General features: G+C 43.4%; 1 protein-coding gene across 1 annotated transcript in view; it reads right to left on the bottom strand.

Moving 5' to 3' along the window:
- BAIAP2L1 (BAR/IMD domain containing adaptor protein 2 like 1) overlaps positions 1-25,555 on the bottom strand; it is a 71,369-nt gene extending 45,814 nt beyond the window's left edge. Inside the window, exons 1-2 of the mRNA XM_072943319.1 lie at positions 25,241-25,555; positions 2,846-2,921 (exon numbers count right to left, since the gene is read on the bottom strand). Coding sequence (XP_072799420.1) covers positions 2,846-2,921; positions 25,241-25,291 — 127 coding nt within the window. The 5' untranslated portion in view covers positions 25,292-25,555. The remainder of the gene's footprint in view (positions 1-2,845; positions 2,922-25,240) is intronic.
- Positions 25,556-26,242: the final 687 nt, after the last annotated feature.

Genomic DNA, 26,242 nt, shown 5'->3' with positions numbered 1-26,242 from the left:
TGAATCAGAGGCAGTGCACGCAACTCTGGCTAAGGTACTTCACTTCCTTGATTCTAAATCATTGGGCTTTTTGACTCTTTGGTCTCAGCTAGCATTGAGAAAGAGATGACTCCACCTAAAAACAAGGTTTGTAGCCAGTAAACTGTCAAGTTAATATACGTAATATTTTAGTAGGAAGATTTAAAACTGCAAGGTACTGATAAGCTGAAAAGCAAATTAGTAGGAGAACGGTAAAACAGGATTACACAACACTTAAAATTTTTGGTTTGCATTCACGTTAAACTGAAATTTTTTCATTAACTTTTGACTTTGTTTAAAACTATTTAACCATCTCAGTCTAGTAAAATATTCAGCTTACGATAAAGTTACATTAACTTAAAAATTACATAACTTATCCAGAAAAAAAACTAAACTATTATTTTCGTAATTTTACTCCTCTTTGTAAATACATTAGAGATTTTCTACCCCTGTTGTTTTAAGGAATGACACCTATTTGTCCTATTTTAGTGTTTGACCAGCTACTTCATCAATCTAAATACTTTTATCTGAAAATTTTTCCTTACAATATGATTTCACTAGGTTTTGAACTCTGCTCAAACACCTTCAGTGGCCTCCCACTCCCCATAGGGTAAGCCTGTCGCACTGCACAGAGTTCATTGTAAATTTTTATACTCATGGCCTTTAATGAATCACAATTCAATGAATCACAGAATTCCCAGCCTGTGTAGTCCTCCAGGACACTGGAGGATGACTTGGTCATGTGATTTGCTTTGGCCAGTGGGGTACCAGCAAGCATGACTCCCACAGGGGCTTGAACTCTTGGGCCGGCCAGCTCTGCCTGAGGGAGGAAGCGAGCTCAGCCCCAGCCCAGCCCTGGCCTGGGCTGACAGCCGCTGCAGAGCGAGCCCCAGGCATACGAACAACTGCACTGTCTTTAACTCCGCTGGAAACAGTGAACTACTGTTGTCTTAAGCCACTAAGCTCTGGGGCAGTGTGTTACGCAGCAACATCCAGATGCATTAATGATCTGACCCTACTCCACCTTATATTTTTCTGTTCCCCACAGCTCCTCACCCATGCCAGGGTGCACCCTGGTCTGGGCTTGGATGCCCTCTTTCCTGCCTGAAGCACTAGTAAGCAGCACCTGCCTTCTAAAACCTAACATTTGTCAACCAGGTTAGCCCCTACAGGGCCTGCTCCATCCTCCCCAACGCTGCTTGTCCCATGCTTTTCATCAGCTGTACCTGCTGCCCTGAGTTACACTCTAACTGCTGACCTCACGTCTGGTGTCTTCAGCTACACTACAGAGTCTTACCAAAGACTTTACAGACTTTATCTAAGCTTCTCAATGGCTTCAGCCAAAAACAGACAGCCTGCAGAAATTCTGGAAATACCTTATGGAGTGCAGAACAGTCCCCAGGAGCTGTCTAAAGTGACGGGGTCCTCTGGGGAGAAGCCTTACCAGCAGGAGGCTTAGCTGTGGGCTGCTCATTGCATCACCTTATTTAAAAAAACTCTGCCTCAGAGAGGCAGCTCATGCCAGAAAGAGAAAGAAACACTGTAGGTCAGAGTGATTTCCTTCACAGGGACATATAAAGTGATGACTTTGTGACCTTGTGACTAAGCAATCATCAGGGGAGAGTCAGCTGTGCAGGACTTCCAAAACAAGGCTCCCGCTCTTTGAAGGAGGGAGGGGCACCCACAGAAGTCACTGACACTGCCGGAGGGAGGGGGGCTTTCCTCCCGGGCCCACAGCATTTCCTGACACTGCAGATGTCTGGCCAGGAGCACAGAGATCCTGGGGAAAGTAAATACGCAGTTTACTTTTCCAGTGACTGTGACAACGGTGCACCCGTCACCCCAAGTCCCAAGTCCAGCCAGCACATGCCCTCTTCTGGGGCATGCTCATGCTGAGGGTGTGAGGACACAGGTTTATTTCCAGAACATCAACAGGGAACAGCCAAAGGTGGGGTACAGTGAAAGAGAGAAACGACGGGAAAAAGACACAAGCCTGATCTGAAGCCTTCTTCAAATCTCCAAAGGTTGGAGACTAATTTTCTACCTGTAGTACTTGTTGGTCTTAGTGAGCCAGGGTAGATGGTGAAGCCAGAATCTGAGTATTTTGGGGGTGACACTTGCTACCTGGGGAGAACTGTTTCCACGTATTAGAATTTGGTGATTGTCAGCACCTCGGGTTTTTGTTGGTGACATTCACCTTGTAGTAGGCAATGCATGTGCAGATGTATGCCAGCTTCCTCCAGGGCAATCCATCCAAACCAGCAAACCACTCCGGTTCACAAAGAGACAAAAGCCAATGCTTGAGTTCATTTTAAGTGAAGCACTCATTTTGAAATTAAAGTTCAACCTTTAATTGAGGTGTTTTTTTCATTCAGGCTAAAATTTGTATTTCTCATATTTCTATCAAAAGTGATACACTCAGAGACAAGAAGCCCTTCTATATAAGTAAAAAGGCGAATGTTGCTATGCTTCAGGGTACTGAGAAATATTTTAAGTACACATTTTATATATGTTATTAGTTTACAAAGAATCTGGTATAAAAAGTAGAAAATGTATTTATGGCAATGATATAAAAGATTAAGGAGTGTCAAAAAGCATAATATGACATTTAAGAGATGGTCCTTTGATAGCCTACTAGTCAATTTACTCATTTCATATACACTAATATCCTAACACTGCAAAGTTCTGTAGATAAACTGTAAACAATTTCTACCAATCAAAAGATATTTTAAGAATTTAGTATCAAGCTATTAAAATAATTAAAATATTTAATGAATGCCTTAAATGCACTCTATATTTATAAATTTAGAAAACAGAAGAGACTTACCATTAACAGCTTTTTCGTAATTTTTTCCTAAGTTGATTAAATTTCGTAGCCCGGGATTGAATTGTTCCATAACATTCTGACAAGCACAAAAACAAACAAATTAATAAAATGAGCAAACAAGAAACCAGGTAATCTTCAGATTTTGTCACTGCAGAGCCTAGGATCCCTGTGTGTGCCTGACACAGTCCAGTCTGTCTACAAAGCCACAAATGTTGATTTGAAAGTAATGAAGAGCATTTATTTCCTGACCGATGGAACGGGGTGCGCACATCGCCAAGGCACAGGTGACCCTGGTGATTCCCTGCCTTTCCAGCAGCTGCCTAGAACTTACTGTAAGTGGATCAAGCAGCAGACATCCTGTCTCTACAAAGTATACCCTGCAGGGGCTGAGGGCCCAGAGCTGATGCTCCCTTTTGGGTTTAAGCAGGTTAATGGCTGTCACGCTAGCACTAAGGGGCAAGTGTGCGTGATCAGAACTTAATTATACGGGCAATGTCCGGCTATCAACAGAACAGAAATTTCCAAGAGATTCTGTCTCTGATAGGCCTAATTACCGGTGGAGGGAACGGGGGTCGTGTTGCTGGTGACCCTAGGACACAGGCCAGTCTGCAGCCTTCTTTCTAGGTGTCATGGCATTTTTTTCTTAGCAATCAGTTCATTCGTTAGGTCCTCATGGAGTGTGCACCAGGTCCTGTGCACACAGCAGTGGATGGGAAGGCGTGGTTTCCCACCATGGATTTCATGATGCTCTATCTCTGCAGATGTCATGGTTTTCAGTTTTATAAGTGTCATTTCTCTATCACTAGAAAGTCATAAACATAGAGACAAGTGTTACGACAAGTATAAGACAGGCAATTGTCTAGAACATTGGTCTAAATTTAAAATGCTACCCTAAATCTGAAGTATAGACAAGAAATCATTCCTGTGGGGCTCTGGCTTCTTTACTCAGAATACACGATGACTGAATGTATTTGTTCCACCTACAAACAGTAAGTTTCACAGTATTAATCATTCCAGATAGACCAGTCACATCTCATTACCCCCTCTCCCGAAATGAGTACCTTGTCTGCAGAGGACCAGGCAATATAAATAAAAAAAAATACAACATTCAAAGGGACAGATACTTGACACACACATTCTTTAGGATAAAAAGTTTCTCCATTGTGAGTTAGTAAAGAGAGACTATAGTAACTGTTATTTTCTCAAATAGTGATAAAGGCTCATCATGAAAAAGAACTCCTGCCTCAACCCTTCCCCATCCCTGGCCTTACTCCCATACTACGGTTGGGCTGAAAGTGCTCTTTTGTATGTATTGTCAGAGTTTTGATTAATAGTCCTGACTTCTCAATTTTGGACAATAACTGCTGGCTTTCTGCTACAGTAGATGACCCCACTTTCCCTTCCCCAATCTTTCCTATATAATTAAATAACAGTTTCCCGATAAATCAACAGTAAGGGTTTAATATGACTTTGTAAATACTGGTCACTATAAAGCAAGGAATGTACCAAAGATTATGCTTCCTTTCTTGATACATCCTTTTTGCTTCTCCTGGGACTGACAGGTGCCTCATTCCCCAGCCCCACCCCCACCCCCTTAGTTTTTCCCGTGTATCTGCCTTAAATGTCTCCACGTGCTCCATCGAATTGCACAGAAGCCTATCAGTATTTTCCAAATGTACAAAGCTGTCAGCTAATCTTCCATTCCATTTTCCCCCAGAACTTCCTCCAAGGACTCTCCGTCCTCTTGCTCAGTCTGGCCTGACTGATCCTGCCATGTTGCTGCCCTTGGACGTCCCTTTCTGGTCCCCTGCGTTAGAGTCTCATTAGCTGGATTCCACATCTTCCTCTTTCTTCAGTCATTCCTATTTCCTGGAGATCATTCTCCAAGAATGACTAAGAAATGATGCATGAGGTAAATCTGAATCCCCACGTGTCTGAAATTATCTTTACCTTGAAATTTGATAGATATTTTGCTGGGCAGAGTATTACAGACTGAAAGTGATTTTCCCTCAGGATTTTAAAGATATTGCTCCACTGTCTTTAATATCCAGTTTGGCCATTGAGAAGTTGGTTGTCATTTCATCTTCCTTTGTATATGACATTTGTTGTTTATTTCTGGAAGACTTCTCTTTATCCCTGTGCTCTGAAACTACACAATGGTCTGTCTGAGCTTGGGTACCTTTTTCACTTATTTTACTGGGCATTCAATAGACCCTATCCATGTAGAAAACTATGTCCTTTAGGTCTGAAAAATATTCCTGTTTTGATTCTTGCCTCTTCTTTCTCTGGAGTTGAGGAAGATTTTATATATCCTGGATTTATTCTCTAATCATCTTATGCTTTTTCTCTAATTTTTCACTTTTTTTTTCTATGTCTCTGATAGATACTGTTAACTTTACATTCCACTTCTACTATGTTTTAAGAACTTTTGATATCATATTTTAAATTTGGGCTTTTTAAAGTTTGTTGATTACTCATTTTTATTTTTTATTGGGGGGGTACTTGGGTTTATTTATTTTCAGAGGAGGTTCTGGGGATTGAACCCAGGACCTCATGCATGTTAAGCATGTGCTCTACCACTTGAGCTATACCCTCCCCCCAATTACTTCTTTTTAAAAGCATCCTGTTCTTGTTTTATGGATGTAGGATCATCTTTTATCTGAATACACCAGTTTTGGGGTTTTTTTTGTATTTTTTTCCAGTTCCCCATATTATCTGGTTATTTCTTCTCATTGTTTGGTACCTATCTATCTTCTGTGCTAGAGGCTTTCCTCAAATGTCTAGTGATCCTTGATTGTCAGTTTGTATTTAGGAGTAAAGCCCTACAATGTTGGCTAGAAGTGTCTGGGTGTGCCCATGGGATGGTTATTGACCAGTAGGTTTCATTCAAAGTGACTGGATAGCAAGTCAGCTGTAAAGAAACTGGCCAAATGACAGTAACCAAGGGCCAATGGGTCTTTCCAGAAGCTTCTAGTTTCCTATCATTGGGCAAGGGGAGGGGCAATCACCAGGTGGTCAGCTTCCCCAGGTCTGAAAAGGGATAGGGAACTCCAATTTACTGTGCTAAGTTTTCCTGAATTCCAGTCCCCAGGGTGGTGTTTCCAATTGAGAGCTTCTCTGACTCAACACATCCTGAGGCTGAACCTCCAGAATGCCAGGCAGAGGGAGCAGCTGCGGTAGTGGTGGCTGGGGCAGCAAAGAGAGCCTGGCAATTTAACCACCTTGTGTAACTCCTACTCTAGTCTCCCTGTCCCCGCTTTCTGAGGGGCCTATGCCTCCCACTGTGGGGTTCTCTGGGGTGAATGGCTCAGCTCTCACCGGTGCTCCTCTCTGCAGGTCCTTTTGGTTCTCTTAAGGCAGCTACCACGCCTCCATCCATTCTCTATCACCTCAAATTTCTTTAGGCCTTTTGTCAACTGACATTTCCTTTTTCAGGTCTCTACACCATGGATTTACAGAGCTTTTAAGTTCCTTTGCCACCATTTTAATGTGTTCTCAAAGAAAGAAGAAAAACACACGAGGTCCATCTGCCACGCTTCACTGGAAGCCCACTCATCTTGTATTATGGGAGCCAGTCAGCTGTTCGAGCCTCATTCACAACCAATAGCCATGAAGCCCCAAAGCCAATGCCAAGTTCCCCACCAGTCTCTCTGCAAGACGGTAAGCTTCAGTACGCGATCATATAGTTTACAGTTCACAGGAAGTTATAAAAACTGTACACAGAGTTCCCGTGTATGCTTCCCCCAATGGTAATTTATATAGCCATAGTACACTATCAAAACCAGGAAGCTGACATTGGTACAACACTATTAACTAAAAATACAGACCTTATTTGGATTTATCAGTTTTTATGTCACGAATCTGGGGTGTTTATTGTTTCTATGACATTTTATCACATGTATAGATTTGTATAACCATCACCACAATTATGATACAGAGCTGTTCCAATAACACAAAGGTCTCCCTTCATGCCACACCTTCCCCGCCAGCCCTAACCCCTGGCAACCACTGATCTCAATCTCTATAATTTTGTCATTGGGAGGATGTTCTACAAGTAGAATCATACAGTGTGCGACCTTTTGAGACTGACTTTTTTCACTTAGCACAAAGCCCTTAAGAACCATCCAAGTTGTTGGGCGTATCAACAGCTTGTTCTTTTTGCTAGTAGCTGTCCATATTATGGATGTAGCAGTTTATCCATTTAACTGTTGAACCTTTGGACTGTTTCCAGTTTTTGGAAACAATTACAAATAAACCTGATAGGGACAATCACGTATAGGTTTTTGCATGAACCTAAGTGTTCATATCTCTAGAATAAACACCTGGTAGTTCAATTACTGCGTCATATGGCAGGTGTATGTTTAACTTCGTAAAAAGCTACCAAACTATATTTTCCAGAGTTGGCCATACCATTTTACATTCTTATTGGCAATATATGAGATTGCAATAATTTTTAAAATCTACTAACTTCATTAGAAAGTGGTTGCTTTCTAATAAAAAGATATAGCTATTATTCAAGTATCTCATTTAAGTGGGGGTGGGTATAGCTTAGTGGTAGAGTGCCTGCGTAGCATGCACGAGGTCCTGGGTTCAACCCCCAATATCTCCATTAAAACAAATAAACCTACCTACCTAATTACCCCCCCCCCAAAATAAATAAAATTAAAAAATCCAAATATCTCATTTGAAATCCTTATAATAATCTTATGAGACCAAGTCTGGATGGTAAGAATATAAGTTCTAATAAGAAGATAAAAGTATTTTTAAACCATCATTTAAAATTCTTATCATCACACACACACACACACACACAAATTCTTATGCTCTTACGTGGCTGAGTCTAGCTGGTAAGAATACATACAAGGAAACTGACACAGACAGTTTGTCCTCCAGCAGACAAGCAGTCAAAAAACGAAGCCCAGATTCATGTTTTTTAAGATCATTCTTAGTTCAGCTTGTTTAGTAAAAAGGGAAATTGATTTAATTTCTTGATATAATTCTTGAAATGTTTACATTTAACTCTTATCTTAAAATATCAAAAACAATGAATGAGAACTTCCAAAGTTAACACTAAGCATAAGAAAACACCAAGCATAAAACACTATCCAAGTGACTATACTAGAAAAAGTGTTCAGCTAAGACTTGAGAATACAATCAGCTTCTGAGAAAACAATACAAGAGTTTTTAAGCTTGGAAGTTCAATATACACTTTATTTTAGGTTTAGCAACAGAAATTATTCCCCTGGAAATTCTGGCCTCTTTGAAGAGTGGAAAATCCACTTCCACACTGGCTTTTGGCCATTAATCTAGTTATTTTAGCTGAAGTACATGTATTTTTAAACTCAGGAACAAAAAAGCAGTGTGGCCTTTGGATTCCAGTCTGTGAAAGTGTTTATAGTAGCAGTGGACGTCCTTGTGAATTGGATGGGTCCTACATTTTGGGGGGAGGGCAGCGTAGGGTCAAAGGTCATGCTGTGTCAGGGCTTGTTAAGACCTGAATTGTTTATAGAGCCTAAAATTTAGAGAGAATCACCAGTGGTAATGAACAAATCCATTTTAAGTTTGGCACTGAGAATAAAAGGTTTAAGATTCCAAGTATAAAAACAAAATAAATTATAAAAGGCATTAGCGGGCCAAGAAGCACTATTTTGTTACAATCAATAACAAAAGCTTGTGTGTGCTCTAATGTTACTGCCTGGCAAGGAGGATAATTTGTCAAACCAGTCTGAACCAGAATGAGTTGCATTTTAATTCAGGGAAGAATATGGATAGTCTGGGCTAAAGCAGGATGACTAGTTCTGCCTGTGCGCACCTGTGACGAGGCACAGGTGGACGGCGGGCGCCCCCACAGAAGCGCAGCAGCACTAGAGCATCGAGGGGCAGCTAGAGGCGCTTTCCCCGGGTTTCTAGTTGGTCCATTCATCTCATGCATTTCCTCTGCCTCCTGCAGAGTTCCAGATCATCATGTTAGAATGAATTCTACAGTCTTGTGATGGTTTTAAGTTCTACACCACTTAGATTTTTCTTTCATTTTTGAAAAATTATTACCTTTACCATTCCTGAACTAAAGACTATGAAGCACAAATAAATACAATTAGGACTAGCCAGATAGTTAAACCAAGCTGACTTTACATTCTTAAGAACTGATTTCTCTCTCCATTTCTTTTCCCTGTTCTCTACAAGATCAAGGAAAAATTATCTGACATTTTCAGTGCATTATTTTTCTCAGTTGAAAAATGTGGGTAATATTTACACTGGAATAAGCTTTAAAAGTGATTTAAGAATCTTTAATAGGGAGTTTTTTTTATAACTTGATTCAGATACTGGATGGATCTTTGAAATTTTCGATATTTTATTCTAAATAATCCCATACCAATTAATCTAGCAATGTCACGAATGCTTAAACTAATCAAGGCACATTTTAATTTCATGTGGCAAGAATAACTGTTAATAAGGGTTAACTGAGAACACTTCCAGATAGAAGTCGTTTACAGAAAACCTTGCTTCCTTCTTCCTTGTGTTGTGGGAAGCTGCTGTTCCTAGGCTAACATCAATACATGGTTCCATCCCCTGCCTTTCGGTTAAGTATTGGTGGGTAAGTGGCAAAAAGGCAGACGCTTGTGGGCTAACAGATGGTCAGAAGAGTCATGTCTTTCATACCCATCTTAAATACTGAGCAGAAGCCAAGTAAAGGAAAATCAGACACCTAGACAACTGAGACGTCTTTTGAGCAGAAATATTCACATTTGAAAATATAAACACACAAAACCGCTTCCTGCAGGCTAACGTGAACAGCGCCCTGGCCCCCTCGGTCTGCACTCTCTCTGACTTCAGCTTGCATCACGCACTGGGCCGTATGGTCTCTAGTTCCCAACAGCCATCCCAGGAGCCGTGACCCTGGGGCAGGGGGAACATGGCACAAAAAACACTTTGGCCTTAAACCCTTCGGCAAAACACATCCTTCCTTGCTGAGCCTCAGTCTTCTCTATAAAACGGGAAAAATTACAATTTCTATCTCATGAGGGGTATGAGGAGTCAATGAAACAATAACTAGTATTTATGGGGCACTCATCAAGCGTTCTTCAAGACGACTGACCCTTGGTGCGCCCTGAATCAACTGCAGTAATTAAAACGGCAAGACAAAAGCTCGAAAATACTAGCTCTTCAAAAGGAGGAGCATTCCTCCCTACACAGAAGCCTCCGGGTACCACCACTCCCTCTCTGTAACATGAAAATAAGATACTGGCTTTCCTGCCTCAGAGGATGAGAGAGACACGTGAATACAAAAACCTCCAGAAGTGGGTGGTGCAAAGGAAATCGGAGGTGTAGTTATTACCTGCTTTATTCTGTTGAAAACTCTATGTTCCTTTTTTTCCGTCTGAGATACGTTTGACACCATGGAGTCCGTGTTTCAAGCTCCACATCAGGCATTTTACATGGGTTCTCTCGTTATATCCTAACGATACAATTATTATTACCCCCATTTTATGGATGAGACACGAAGCTTGGAGATGTTAAATTTAAAAACCCAGCTGAAGGTCAGGCAGCAAGAAGCAGAGTCAGGCCGGGGCACTAACCTTTGTACTCGCCAGTCAGGCCTCAATACAAGTTCTGTGAAGTGAATTGTGCAATAAAGTGAGAGGAACATGCTTTGATCACAGACAGCACTATTTTAGGGTGAGAAATTATGGGACTCTCTACAATATTTTATCTTTTTGGATGCGGACTTGTAATCTTACTCCTGATTTCTGATGAATATAATTAATCTTCTAATAGCACCACAATACGGACCCATTCTACCTGGGCAAATATTTCTGACCTTCTCCCCTTCTTTCCCTTAAAAAAGGGGAGTGGGGTGGGGAAGGAAAAGAAGATGCCACAACTACCCACAGCCCTCCAAGAACAGTAACGGTTGTGAGTGCTGCCAGACTGATTCCTTTGCTGAGAAGGAATTAAAGCATTACAGAACTGCGTTACAAAACCACAAAGTGTTTTAACCACCCCATCCAGGTCTCATATCCCTTTTTCCTCCCCAGAGGGAATGGCTAATTAAGACTGCTGTTAACTTTCTAACTCCTATTTTACACACACATGTATTTAGTCAGGATTGATAAATAACTTTGCTTTGTGCATTTAATAAAACAAATGGTATCATAATACATTTGACGTTTACTTTTTTTATTCAGTGTCATGCTTCTGAGACCTGTCCACCTTGATATATATTAACTGACTTAATTCTTCTTTAACTTCTATATGGTATCCCATCGTGACGGCTAATTTTTGTTCTGTGGTTAGGTTACAGTACCTAGTTAGTCAACTAAACACTAATTTAGTTGTTGCTGTGAAGGAACTTTGTAGATGTGGTAACCACCAGTGGACTTAAGACTTCCCTCAATAGTCTGGGTGGGCTTTGGTCAGTCAGTTGAAAGACGAAGATAAAACTGCGGTTCCCCCGAGGAAGAAGACGTTCTGCACACAGACGTCCAGCCTGCTGGCCTGCCCGACCATGTCGGACCTCCCAGTTTCTCGATGGCCTCTACTAAGTGCCATTTAGACGGCGGACAAGTTTTTGCTAACACCAGCGGTGTGGCAAGGAGCTGTACAAGTCTCTGTGTGCCCGCGGGGAAGAATTCACCTTGAAATAGAATTGCTGGGCCCCAGTGTGCATGACAGACCTGTCAGTCCTGTTAGATGCCATCCAACACTGCGGAGACCGTGGCTGCATGTGTGCGCCCCCACAAACACTGTCAGAGGGTTCTCTTACCACGCTCCCCGACTTGGTGCTATCATACTTTCTGCCAATCTGATGGGTGCAAAATAGTATTTTTTAAGTGTCATAAACTGTTTCCCTTGTCAGCATCAAAAAAGTACCCACTGGAAGTATCTATGCAGGGGAAGAAAAACAATGAAAGGTGGTTTACTGGTAAATTCTAAGGGTTGATCCTCAGCTCTGTTGTCTATCAGAAAGTCATCAGTGACTTTTGTCCTTTTAACCACAGGGTAGGAGGAGGCACCAAAAGCTCAGATGATTCCTGCAATCCAGCCGGTCTGGGCTGTGGCCCCGCTCCGTCCCCCATCTCTGCGCTCCAGGCACTGTGGTCTCTGGGCTGTTCTCTGAGCTCCGCTCCCGGGGCCTCTACTTGCTCTATCTGCCTGGAGGCCTTTCTCCTGGTCCACCGGGTCTCAGCACCAAACCTCTCCCAGACAACTTCCTCGACCCTCCCAGAGCTGCGCTGGCTCCTCTTTCTTGCTTCTCTTTCTTTGAAAGGCTTGTCATTCCCTTACAGGAAACTACCTGTTTACCGTCTCCTTAGTAGACACTACACGTAAATTGGGCCAAGGACCACCGTACCTCCAGCACCGAGAACAGTACCTGGACTGTCTAATGCCCAAAGGGTACTCAGCAGCAGCAGTTTTTGAATTTTTTAAAAAGTATATATAACAGATGCATGTGCTCGAGGATGAATCAGCTGCATGACTGCCCTCAGCTCAGGACACACTGCCACAGACACAAGGACCCCGTGGGCTAAATAGCCACAGCCAGGATTTCACGAGTGAGTGGTGCACTGCTTGCAGCTTCATTAGCTCAAAGTAACAGCTTCAACAGAGGCCCATAAAGGCTGCAAGATTCTGCCCTCTACCTACTAAGTCATAACAGGCTTCCAAAATCTGGAAGTGCAGGGCTTTCCTTCTGAATTTTGCTCCCCAACCCTATGTTTTTCTATAGGGTTGACATTTAAATTACTTAAGTATCAGGCAGTCATGTGGCCTTTAAAAAAATAAGAGTGTCATTCTAAGTGAAGTAAGCCAGAAAAAGAAAGAAAAATACCATATGCTATCACTTATATGTGGAATCTGGAAAAAAAAAAAGACAAATGAACTCATTTACAAAACAGAAACAGACTCACAGACATAGAAAACAAACTCATGGTTACAGGGGCGTGGAGGGGGAAGGGGGCAGGAAGAGATAAAGCAGGAGTTCAAGATCTGCAGACACTACTAACTACTATATATAAAATAGATAAACAACAAGCTTATACTGTGCAGCCCAGGGAACCATATTCAATATCTTGTAGTAACTTATGGTTAAAAAGAATATGAAAACAAATACATGTATTTGGCTGAAGTATTGTGCTGTACACCAGAAACTGTCACACTGTAAACTGACTATACTTCAATAAAAAAAAATATATAAAATATATCTTGTTGGAAACAACCCAAACATCCATTAACTGGTGAGTAGATGAAGAAATGTGGTACATCCACAAATGGAATATTAATCAGCCATAAAAAGGAATAAAGTACCAATAAACCTTACAATGTGGACACATTCCATTATACAAAAGTGAAAGAAGCCAATCACAAAAGACCACATATTGTATGATTTCTATGAAATATCCAGAAATTCCATTTCTGTGAAGTCTAAAAAATCTAGAGAGACTGAAAATACATTAGTGACTGCCTGAGGCTGGGAGTGAGAATGAGAAATGACAGCAAGTAGGCACAAAGGACCTTTATGGGATGATGAAAATGTTATAAAATTGAACTGTGGCAATAGTTGCACAATTCAGTGAATTTACTAAAAAAAATCACTGAATTGTACACTAAAAAATGAGTGAACTTCATAGTTTATAAGTTACACCTCAATATAGCTATTTTTTTAAAAAGGGAAAAAACAAAACAAAACAAAACGCGGCAACAACAAAACGCCTCGACTCTTCCTGATGTTCCAGGCCACTGAGGATTTATGCTCTAAACCCTTAGGGCCACAGAACGCCACAAAGCTGGCTGCCTCTGCTCGCTCCTCAGTGGTTTCTAACGAGCCTGCCCACGGAAGGGCCAGATGTGTTGAGATGCCCGCCATCCGCCATCCTTGCGAACCCTGGTCCAGCAGCCAGCGGAACAACGCTCTGGTCTGCAGAGCATTTCTGCCCGTGAAGCTGTTACAACCACTTCCCCTCTTAGGGTGAAAATCAATCAGACCCATTAGTAGAAAAAGATAACCCAGCTATTTTGAGACAAATCTGCTGGATTAGCGGTTGTCTTTCCTGCTATGATTGGGGAAGGACTTTGGTAAATATTTCTCCAGGCGGAAAATCCTTACTACGCCCCTCTATAAGGATGGTTTCGTAAGAAATCTTCAGCCCACAGAAAGCACCCACTCCGTGAAACTCTAAGACTTAAACATTGTTTTGCCTTCATTCTTCCTTTCCTCTCTTCATTCATAATGGAGGCTTTGGTTTACAGGCAGTTTTTTTCTGCAAAAGTGGTTGTTCAGAGGGCAAAGGGCATGCTAGAAAAGAAGCCACGAGGGGCACAGGGTTACATGGCTCCGCCCCTCACAACATGACCTCTGCACAAGAAGCCACTGGGCCAGTGGTCAGTAAAGTGTATGGCCATCTCTCTGGGCTTAGCCTCTCCTAGAAGAATATTCTCAGAGCTCTGAGAATACCACGCAGATCTCGAGCTTCTTAAGAACCAACCCAGCGAGGAGAACCACTGTGGCCAGAACTAGAAGGTATGTATTGCTACCTCTGAAGATATGTTACTAGAAGCAATCACATCTCGGTGACCTTTTATTTCATTGTTTAAAGAAACAGATTTCTGTAACAGATGCCGCTGTCCCCACTCCCTGCCCACTCAGGCAGCAAGAATTGCTCTGAAGCACAAGTACAGTTAAACAAAACATAAGGGGCACAACACACTGGTGTGAGAAAGAAATGTGTTCTATAACTGTTCGAGTCTTTTGGACAAAATTATCAAGCCTGTCAAGAAAATGAAGTGCCAGAGCTCTCTCACCCAGTGATTAGTATAAGAATCTAGGTTTTCAATAGTTACTTTTAAAAAGAAATTGTAGTGGGAGAACCACGTTATAGTTACTCTGACTTCATGACCATTTGATAAAGTAACTTTAGGAAAAATAATAATGTCTGAACCCCATTCAACACTAGAACGTTTCATTTTAAATACTAGACAAAAGTTTCACAAAAGTAAATGATAAATGATAAATCTCTGCAGGTGGAATCATTTGAAACCACTTTTCCTTGCAGTTTTCAGTGCAGATGATCACGCTCGGCCCAAGGCCCGGCAGTGGTGTAGCTCCATACGGTTACACATGCTCCCAGGGCCAGAAGAGCTTGTGCCAAGGCACTGAGGCACTGTAATAACGTCTGGCCTCAGCAGACAGAGGATCTGGGGACTCTGCCCCAGAATTCAGGCAACTTATGGACCTTGGGCACACACTGAACTTCATAGGAAGCAGTACCTGTGAGACTGAAGTAAAAACCAATTCTTGAAATTCTAGCTATAACAATATTAGTATGGTTCCTAGAGGTCCACGTTCTTATCGGAAAGAACGGAAATAATCTTTCCTGTGGCCACGATACCAGGACAGCTATTACACGACTTTCCATCAGAATCCAGAAATAGGCCTCTTTTCTGGTATTTTCCTGTGGGGGTGCGGAGAGGAGGCTAGAGACAGACCATGGCGAGTACGCTCATGTGTACTTGGGTGCTACTCCACTGACTGTAAAGCCCTCACGTTTGGGCCTCTGAAACAACTACACATTTGTTCAGTCTTTATCATATACATACGACGAGCCCAGCCCTACACTGGATGTACAGAACCCAAAGATGAGTGAGGAAAGAGTTCCGGCCCTTGAAAATGCATGGCCTAACAGAGAGACAGGTACAAAAAGACACCACGGTAATCTAGACTGACGTGGTGAAAATAAGAAATAAAGCATCTTTAATATAACTTGAAAATCATTTAGAAATATATAACTTCATTACAGATGGATGGCTTGTAATAAGGAAACTAATTGATTAGTTACTGGGCTTAAAATAGCTGTCAACAGAGACACACTTTGAAGGCTACAGAGCACACTAGACCATTTGATTAAGTGTTCTTGTCTGCCTAGTTACTAATTTTAAAAGGTGTGTCATGGAATAAAAAGCAAACAGCAGATTTACAGGAAATAATGTGCTGGGTTACATTTGTGTAGAAAGTCCCCAGGTCCTTAACACGTAACAGGAACTTAATCAGCTCAAAGTCCAGTTGACTCTTGAACAACCCAGGGGTTAGGGTGCCCACCCTCTGCACAGCTGAAAATCTGAGTATAGCTGGCCGGCCGCATACTCAGCACCTCTGTACCCACACATTCAGTCAGTGTGCTTGGTGCGGAACTATGGCGTTTACGGTAGGAAAAAACACCTGAGTGTAAGTGGACCTGTGCAACTCAAACCCTGTTCAAGGGTCAGCTGTAAATTGCTGTTTTCATATAGCAAGCCACATTCTTTTCAGTTCACTAGTTCTTTCCAGAGGCCACTTTTTACACAGTATCTGGAATAAATCTAGTGAACATCCCTCAGTCAGACCCTCTGAGATGGGTCATTCTGCTTTGCATTAAAATTGCAGCCCTTGCAATCTGAGAAATACTGGTCAAAAAACCCCAAATAATGTAAAAACAGCCCGAGTTTGTCAAATATAGTTCTGATACCAGTAAGCGGAATCAAAGCTTCTAAATTTTTGTTTTGTTTCTTATCTCTTCTCTGATACAGCAGACTTTCCAAAGACTTCTTACAACTGCCTAAAAAGCCCCTCTTACACTTAACCTGCACACACGCTACTCTTTCCCTCCCTTCTTCCAACACTGGGACAAACAAAACTAAGTCTGAAGAACTGCACTGGTAAAGGCAGGACCCTCTGGTCCTGAGGTGGGGTAGGAGCAAGCGAACATAACTGATGAGACAGGGTGGGCCAAGGTGCAGGGGAAAGGCTGGAGATGCTAAGCCCTTGGCATTGTTGTCCTGTCACAAATTAGAAACTCTAGAAAGCACAGGCCCTGTTTCTTCTTCGGTGTGGCTCCCAGTGGTGGCCACAGGGCTTGACATAGCAGGGGGTGCTCAAGAAAATAGCCGCAGAAAGGATGAAGGTAGGTGGTAAGCTTAGCACGTCTACAAGAGATGCTCTAAACATGGTGGCTGTCATTGTTAGTGCCACCTCGGTCCCACTGGCCATGGAGCAGGTGAGGATTTAGTTACAACTGTGTGGTAAGCACAGATCTGCATTTATTCAACAAGTATTTTTGAGTTTTTACTGTGCATTGGCATGATAAGGAATTTTAAAAAATCCTCAAAGAGTGTATAACTCACTGACCGAGAGAAAAATGTATGCCAGTAATATTAACACTATCCCTTTATCTGCCTATGTGTCAGGTGCTCAGCTCAGTACTGGGGATACGCAGTAAACAAAACAGATGAAAATCAATGCACGTATGGTGGGTATAGTGCAGCCAACACACTGCTCCCAGAGCTCTCCTGTACTGTTACGTTTCATCTTTACAACAACTGTGTTAGGTGGGAGCTATCATCACCCTCATTTACAGCCGCGCAACTCAGAGCACAAGGGCAAACACAGCGGTGTGACACCATCAAATACACACAAAAATCTGGGGTAACACAAAGGATGGGTTGATTAGCTGAAGAAGTTGACTCTCAGGGCACAACAACTGGGCTGAGTGTCATACAAGAACAATGGTTTACGTGTTTAAAGTGTTCACACACCTAGAAATACACAGTACCGTCAAACAGTTATGTCCTGTACCTCAAGCTGCTCCAAGTGTAAGAGGAAGCCCATGATAAAATACATCATTTGGTCAATTGAAACCACTAAAGTTTTATTAAAAAACAAAAAAAGCAACTGCTGCATTTCACTATAAGGAACTATCATTGTGACTTTCCTGATTTTCTTTTGTCCCTTGAGTTTCTGTGGCCAGAAATGGATTGGTCTGTTAGCTCAGGTCTCAGGCATCTGAATCTGACAGGTGACCAGGGCTGTCTCTGGTCATCCTCCCCTGTCCCCCACAGACAGGGGTTTCCCTCCTCCTCACTCAGGAGGGGGCCGCTCTGTCCTGAAGGCCAAAGAGAAGCACTTAGGGTGGCTGGGGGTCAGACTCAACGTCCGAGATCTGTCCTGACCCCCAACCCCAATCTTTTTCATGTTTCTTCTAGGCAGTATGTTCTAATCGCCTGAACTTTTATCCCTACTTACTTTGGCAGGGTGTTAATACCACTTCTGTACCTTTTCTCGTCCTTGTTTGTACTGTCCAGGGATACAGCTGCTCCTTGAATGGGATCAGCCACTTGCAACAACAAGAGTAAGGCTTTGAGAAGACAGTTGTAAGAACTGGAATTTGGTTCTCAGTTTTGCTGAATTTTTGTTATGTTGCATTCATGGTCTCAGGTTAGTAAAAGTTAAAAATGTACTCCTGTAAGTAAAACTTATGAGAAAACAGGAAAAGTTTAAGTTAGGTTTATCCTTGGAAGATTAATTTGCAAACTGTAGGTAGAAACTGGCACATTTTGGCTTAGTCTTTAAAAACTTCTTACCCATTAAAATGGAACATATTTATCAATTTCTGGGAGGTTTTAGCTTAAATACTATAAAAGTAATCCACTCACATAATGAAAACGTAAGCACACCAGAAGGCAGAGCAGAAGTAAGAAGTGCGAGTCCCCACGCCCTGCCCCAGAGAACCGCCCTCACCCTTTAATGCTTCTAGTGAAGGAATTGCTACTGTTTGGGACTTGTAACCTCCAAAGTACCATATAAATGAAAACAGTTTAAGCAAAAAACCCAAGGGCATCTTCGCCCACCTGCCGTTCTCTCTAAGCACACTTGGCTCCACAGGGCTGGGAGCAGTTGTCACATCTCTGAGGGGTGCTTATTTACGCTGCTCCCTGGATTGAGGGACACATGCTGGTAATATTTTTCACTTGCTTTTGAATGAGAGAGAAACCAGCAACATTTAACTCATTTCCACAAGCAGTCTCACTTTTATCTTCAAAGATTTGAGGCAGTTGTTACAACCAGAACAGTCCTTAAAATAATAAGCCAGAAAGACAGACTCAAGGTCTAGAAAACATAAACAGGAGTGTAAAATCAAGACTGAGGGAAATAAGGACAGGTGTTCAGGCCTGAAGGGCCACAGAGCTGGCGCTACTCTGTGCACACCTGCAAGTACACAGTCTGTCGGGGACACTATACCCAGCAGAGGTGGACATGAAATCTTGGGTGTTCTCCCAGCCAATGTCCATAAGCTACTCAATATTATAGGTATATATGTTTTGCTTTTTTTAAAAAAACCCACTATGGGTTGTAAAAAAAAAAAAAGCAAGCAGTTTTAAAAGACCTACTTCACTGGTTAGGGTTCAGGAAAGGTGCATTCTCACACACTCAGATTATAGCCTGATATGGCGCATGTTTTCTGGAGGGCATTTTGCAATGTGTAGCAAATATGCTTTAAAATGTGACCACCCTTTGACCAACAACTCCTTCTGGGGATTTAGCTTGAGGAAAAGATCCCCAATTTGTGCAAAGCTTTACCTGCAGTGATGTTCACTGCAGTATTTCAACAGCAAAGTACTGGCAATGATCTTATGTCTGAGAAGAGGGGAGTGCATCAATAAATGATGAAGAATGGAGGACTGTGGAGTCATCAAAATGATGAAGCAAGAATACTGACATGGAGGTATGTACTGAAAAATACTGGAAGGAGTGACAATAAGTTAATAGTGTGGGATTCTGGGTGACTTTCACTTTCAGTGTAAATGTTCACAGAAATGTTGGAAAGTCTCTGGTTATCAGAGAAAAATAGTTTTTAAAAGGCTCTAAAATTAAGACCAACACACACACACAAACGGATAAAATATGAATGACTGCAGGAAATGCTGAGAAGTGGAATCTGGGGGACTTGTTCTCAAGCATGAACAATCTAAGTGGGGAGAAGACCCAAATTAAAAACATTTCCTTTAGAAAGTCCTAGTCTTGAAGCCTCTTGATTCAACTGTAACTCCCTGAAATTCTTTTTAAAAACTTTATTGTGCTTGTAACAGTAAAGCAGGCACATTTTCAAGAAAAGTCACACAAAAAGAAAGAGAAAGGTACTTGCATTAATACTCAATTAACAAGAAAATTCAATTAACCATAACTGCACCCCTCCCCAGCATTCCAGTTTGTTTAATTATGGCTCATCTATGCCCCCAAATCTTACACAATAAAACCTTCTGATGTGTTCAGCTGTGATAGTTTAGAGTCTAGTAAACTTAAATTGATGTTTTATTCTGCCAGGCACCACCACTGATGGCCTCTCTCAGCCCACGTTCCCTAAGTCCCTGCCCTGCCTTCTGACATTAAGAATTCCCCAGGGAGGTGAGGCTCCGGCAGAGGCTGCAGACATCCAGCCAACAAACCTGGGCAAATTGTTTTGTCTTGAATTTTTAAATTTTATTTTTGCATACAGCCCTCAGAGTGGCCAAATCAGAGTGGAAGGAGAGTATCAACTGTTGGCGAGGATGCAGAGCAACCGGAACTCTCCTGCACCTCTGCTGGGAAAGTAAACTGATGCAGCCAGTCTGGAAAATTGCTTGAGTATCTACCAAAGCTAAATACTCAAATATTGTATAATCCAGGAACTCCACTCCTATGTATATGCCCAAGAGAAATGAGGGCCTATGCCCACCTGACAAGTACTATTCACAGTATTCTGGAGTAGTCTGAAAACAATCCAAATGCCCCTCAAAGAATAAACTGATAAATTCACACAGTGGAATACTACACAGCAAGAATAACTAACTACAATGACATGGATGAATCTGACAAACACAATGGGTGAAAGAAGGCAGACAAAATAAGCCAAACTAATTAGTGCTGTTAGAAGTTAGGAGGGTGGTTAACTTGGAGGGGGCATAGTGACTGGGAGGGGGCGTGAGAGGGACTTTGGGGGCTGGTCATGGTCTACTTCTTGATCTGGGTGCTGGTTACACACGTGTGTTCAGTTTGTGACAACTCAGTGAGATATATACACCTAAGCAAATCTTTTGGTTTGTATGTTGCAGTTCAATGAAAGGTTTTAGAAATAAATAAATATATTTACAAATGTCAACAGATAAGTTAAATCAACATTTGCACTGCTTTTATAATAATTTTTACTTTTGAACTGTAGAATAAATAGCTATGTGGAATGTTGAGGAAAACAAAAGCCTAATTGGTTGCAATTTCACACACATTAGGTCTCCTGGCAGGTCTGCCTGCAGCTCATTATGACACAAGTACAAGGCAAAACTTAATGCCCAATACTAGAATAACGCCACAAATATAAATGCAAAAGCAACCTGAAACTCGTCAATGGTGTCACAAGTCCAAGTGTTCCCAGCCTTCATAATAAAGGATGCTACTGTCTGCACAGCCATTATGTTATTCTAGTTCTAAAACCTCTTTCCAATCAAGAAAAAAATGTTATGACAGTAAAGACATCCATCGTTTGGCTTTGTATTTTCATTTTACCAGACAAAAAGCTCCAACACTGGGCTGCTCAGTCTAATATTTGATACCTGGCAACCTGATTCTTTCTATCCTCTTTTTCGGTCGTCGTGCAGACAAGAGCAAGCTGTCTGGGCTCCTGCACGTGCCATTTTATCCCCAGCATGCCTGTAGAAAGTCGTGTTACAAACAGGTGAAGATATCACACAGCATACGTAGCAACGGCAATAAACATAAACAGCAATTTAAAGCTTCAAAAGCTAGACCTATATGCTGTCGTCCAGACTGGAAGCCAACCAGGCAGGGACTTTCACTTATACATCCCCTAAACCCAGTCGAGAAAATAACACCATTAAACCCAGCAAACAGAAACCAGCACACAGGCCTAGACTGCTTGCTTTACCCAGTAAAGAACAAAAGTACCTCATTTTTTTATTTAAAAAAGGTGTGTTCCAAACATGCCAATGATGATGAATTAATAGAATGACAAAAACTTTTTGATGACATCTTAGATCTCTAAAGTATGAAAATGTATTTGGCTTGTGTATTTGTTGGCCAGTAGAAAGTAAATTCCTATTCGCAGAGGTGGGGTGGAGGCCGGCAGGGGACTGGCTTGTGGGCACTGGTGCCTCCCAGACTGTGGGCCGCCCTTTCTCAATGGTAAACGAACAAGATCCCTGTCCACCTGGAGGGCTGATGCATCCTTAGAATGAAACAAATGCTCTATGAAAAGTGTCAAGGGAGGAAGAGGGGAGCCTGGTTTAGGACTGGTGCTTACTAAATTAATTAAATATTCATTTATTCAACAAATACATACACCTACGAGCTGCCAGGAGCCAGGAAGCATTCTAAGTGCTAGGAACACAAAACAAAGCTTTCTTCCTTTGGGAGCTCGCCTTCTAGTTGGAGTAGGAGTAGAGATAACACATGTAATAAATATATATTCTATCCTAAGGTGGCAAGCACTATGGGGGAAAGGGTAAAGGAGCATTAGGTGGGGCTGGGGGATGGAGGGCGTTATCTGCAATTTTAAAGCTGTTTGGGCGGGACTCTGAGAAGGTGACACTCACACAAAGACTTCCGTGTCCCCTTCCCGCTCCCTGCTGTTTTAGGAAGAATAATGCAGGTACAGCATCCCTGGATGACACACCTATCCCTCCTCAACTTCCTAAGACCAACAGTTCTAACTTCTAGGAAGGTTGTGGTTACTTTGAATTAAGGGTTTTTTTGAACTTGACTTCTTCCTTGTACCACTAAAGCATGTACTCATCAGAAAACTGCAAAATCGCAACCAGGCTGCTGAGGGGAACTTTTGGGTGTACTATAGGTGTGGGGAGGGAGAGGGATCTCTGGCTTTATTCTAATTAGCAACAGTGACATTACTCGGCATTTTGGGGCTTATTATCATGTCACATGTTTGTGAAGCCACAAAACACACATCCTCCTGGGATTTAGCATGGCTCTCCAGTAATCATTGGTCTAAGTATACATTTTAGAAAACTCAGCAAAAGTGTAAACAAATATTTAAAGATATTTGATACTGCATACAGAGGATCACATTACTTTATAATCTCCTATTTTCTCTAAAGAATTTATTCCTTTATTTCAAAGTTGGAGGAATTTGAGCATTTTAAAAAAACTAAAACCCATACGAGCAAGTTATAAAATCTCATTTGCAGGTGGCTTTTGTAAATGCACCTGGTTAGGTTGTGTTTCTATTAGTAAAACATTGTAGATTGCTAGGTAACGAAGGAAATCTCCTTTAAAAAGAACTAGATTCATCAACACTGCTGGGAGATTTTTACCATATTAAGTTTAAACTGTTTTCAGCTTTGGTTGTGGAGGTGTGGGGTGGGGGAGGAAGAGGAGGTAGTGAAAAGATTTCGGGCTTTCAATCAGATCTGCTAATGTAAAATTTCACTGTGGATTTCCATCACAGTCAAAGCATTAGCTAGCAGCATTCACTTCACAGATTATATATAACCTTATCGTCTGGAGCTGTAAATTCTTATCCCACCATCCCAACATAAACACGACCCCACAGCGTTAATGACGAAATGGTGATTAAAGTCACTCAGTAAACTTGTGAGCTTTTACACCTGAGAATGGAAAGCAGTAAGGTACTGGTCTCTGATCTTCAATGTATTATAACCTTTCAAAATATGAAAATGATTTATAATGCTTTATGTCTATAAATGCACATAACCAAAACTATGAAATCCACACTTTTTCCTCCTGCTCTAGTTCTTTGCGTAATGCGACAATGGCCTTTGTGGCACTACGATACATTGAGCACAGCCCCTCCACTGAGTCATCACTAAATCTGAAAGTCAGGGAGAGCTGGGAGAAAAAGCAGAGAAAACTTACTTCAGGATTGCATGCCTGAGCTGATATCTCAGCTGATATCTCAGATTGGAAAGATCTATGTGCCTGTTTCTTGGAGGCAGAGGGAGAGCAACTCCACTCCTCCCCAGATTTGCAATAATCTGCATTCCTCAATAATGTACAGTTTTACTGTTCTGAACTGACAGTCATCAGGGTAGCCACTATTCCCAAGTCCAAGAGTAAAAATGCTATATTTACACACTTTGTCGACAGCACCCCCCTGCCCTACCCCTGCTTCCTGATTCACCATCTTCAGGATCATTTAAATGTTAATAATCTCAATACAAAGGTAAAACTTTAGCATTCAAATTTCTCGGATTTCTAAAGACTGCCCTCTATTAAGGAAAACACAGGAATAAGAAACAGATTGTGGTCACAGTTACTTACTGAGCCCAGAAATGCTGTGATAACTGTTTCCACGGTATCTATCTGGGCAGTATAATCCACATGTTAGAGTATTAGTGTATTCAGATGAGGGGAACCAGTCCTGAACTTCCAAGGACGGATTATGCTTTTATTCTTATCCAACAAAAGTCAATAAACTCCTGATTTCAGGAATTCATTCAGACCTTGCAAATCTAGAAACTAAATTTTAGCGTTAAAGCAGAAACCTATAAAAATGACCCAACTGTGGGTCTTAAAAATAGCTACAAATGGATTTCGAGAACTTGGGTTCCATGAGCCTAAACCGAATTAAAACAAAAGTTGTTTGGTATTCTATTAATAGCAGATGATTAAACACATATCTTATTTTAACTGGAATTCATTTATAAGTACTTAAACTCACTAAACGGGCCACTAATCCTAAGTCGATGTCTGCTTCTGGAAACACTCTCTCGTAATAAGTGCAAATTCAGAGAATGACCATCAACGCATTCCTTAAGGTTAGGTCAATTTCATTCAAACCTCGGGTGTTGACTCCCACAGCCTCACAAAATAATCCATGCCGAAAGCGAAGTTAAACTTAAAGCTGCGGGCGAAAAGGTCTCAGGGGGAGCGAGTTTCAAGCCTTCCAGAGAGCAGAGTCGCCGCCGCCCGAGTGAAGTCCCGGAGCCGGGGGCGCCCCCACCCCGGCGGCTCCCGCGCCGAGCCCCGCTCACCTGGCGCTTGCTAATTACCTGGGAGTTTCCCCCCTACACTCTCGGGCGCCGTTTTTTCTCAGAGGAAACTCGAGCTTAGCTCTTTGCTCTCCAGGAGCTTAAGCGCAGCAGCCACGCCGGCGCGGTCACCGGCCCCAAGGGGAACCGGGAAGGAGGACATGCCCCAGGGACTGCACCGACCCCCACCCCTCCCCCAACTCCCTCCACGGACGTTTGGTGGTGAAATGTGTCATTTGTCGGGCTTCTCCAGCGCCGGGAGGGAACCGGGAGGGGTACGGGGAGAAGAGGAGGGGGTTGGGGAGAAGAAAGAGGGGGAGGGGAGGACCTTCCCGCGTTAAGTCCCCTCCTCACCGCGAAGGTGAAAAATCCCGACCTTCCTCCGGCGGGGGGCGCGAGCCGCCGGCGGGGCCTCCCCGCTTCCCCGCCCTCGAACCGCGGCGTCTCCCGGGTCCCGAACCTCTCCCCGCACCCCCCGCCTCGAACCCCGACGACCCCGAACCCCGGCGCCCTCACAGTCCCTGGGTCTCCGGCGCTCAAACCCCGAACCCCGGCGCCCCCAGGGTCCCCGTCCGCCCCGGGCCCGCTTACCCGGTAGGTGCTCTCCGTGAGCCGGTTCACCTCCTCCGGCCCCCGCGACATGGCTGCAGCCGCCGGGCGGGCGAGCGCGGGAGGATTCGGCCGGGCCTCGTGGCCGCCCGACCTGGGCAGCGGGAGCGCCGGGGCGCGACTGAGGGGCCCTCGAGGGTCGGCCGCCTCCACAGCCGTCGGCCGGGGAGTGCTGGCGCGCGCCTCCGCTGCCCAAACGTCAAAACTCGAGCGCTGCCGCCGCCACCGCCGCGGCCGCTCGCCAGGAGCTGAGGAGACGCGGCCCGACGCTGCCGGAGCGAGCAGGGCGGGCCCTGCGGCCCCACCTGAGGCGGGCGGGGTGGGCGGGGCCTGGGTGGGCGGGGCGGCCGCGAGGCGGGGCGACCCCACCTGAGGCGGCCGGGAAGGAGGCGGGCCGAGCCGTGGTGGGAGGGCAGCGCGGCCCGAGTGGGTGGGGCGGGGGCGAGAGGGGCCCAAGTAGATTGGGCGGGGCCACCTGAGGCTCTGGGGCGGTGCGGCCACCGTGCCCTCTTGCTGCTAGTCGAGAGGTCCTGGGACGCCAGGACCCGGACCCCGCGAGGCATCTGTGGCTCGCGCTGCCGTTTTGCTTTAGACAGAGCCCGCACTGAAGGCGATCAGGTCTCACCGGGCCGAGAACCCTCTCGATCCCTGCGTGGTGCTGGTGGTGGAGGCCCGGCATCCATGCTCTCGGCAGGCGCTACCCCCAAGCTGCCTTGTGGGGACTCTGGAAGAAGGTCCCACGTCACCCAGTTGTATTGATTTCTCTGCTTGACTTCATCTTGTGCAACCCTCTTCCTGACCCCAAAGATCTGAGGGACTCCAGTGCTTGGGCTCTCATAGTGGAAGAGGGGGGCTTCCCCTTGTAGTTTTGGAAACTCCTGATACATGAAAAAATTAATAAATGCCAAGATCTGGTTACAGAAATGGCAGTATGTTTTTAAATTGCATTGAGATGGGCCTTTAATTCAATGCAATGTAACCGTG

This window comes from Vicugna pacos, chromosome 18, assembly GCF_048564905.1.
Source record: "Vicugna pacos chromosome 18, VicPac4, whole genome shotgun sequence".
Taxonomy (NCBI): Eukaryota; Metazoa; Chordata; class Mammalia; order Artiodactyla; family Camelidae; genus Vicugna; species Vicugna pacos.
This window is presented reverse-complemented; position numbering and strand designations above follow the sequence as displayed.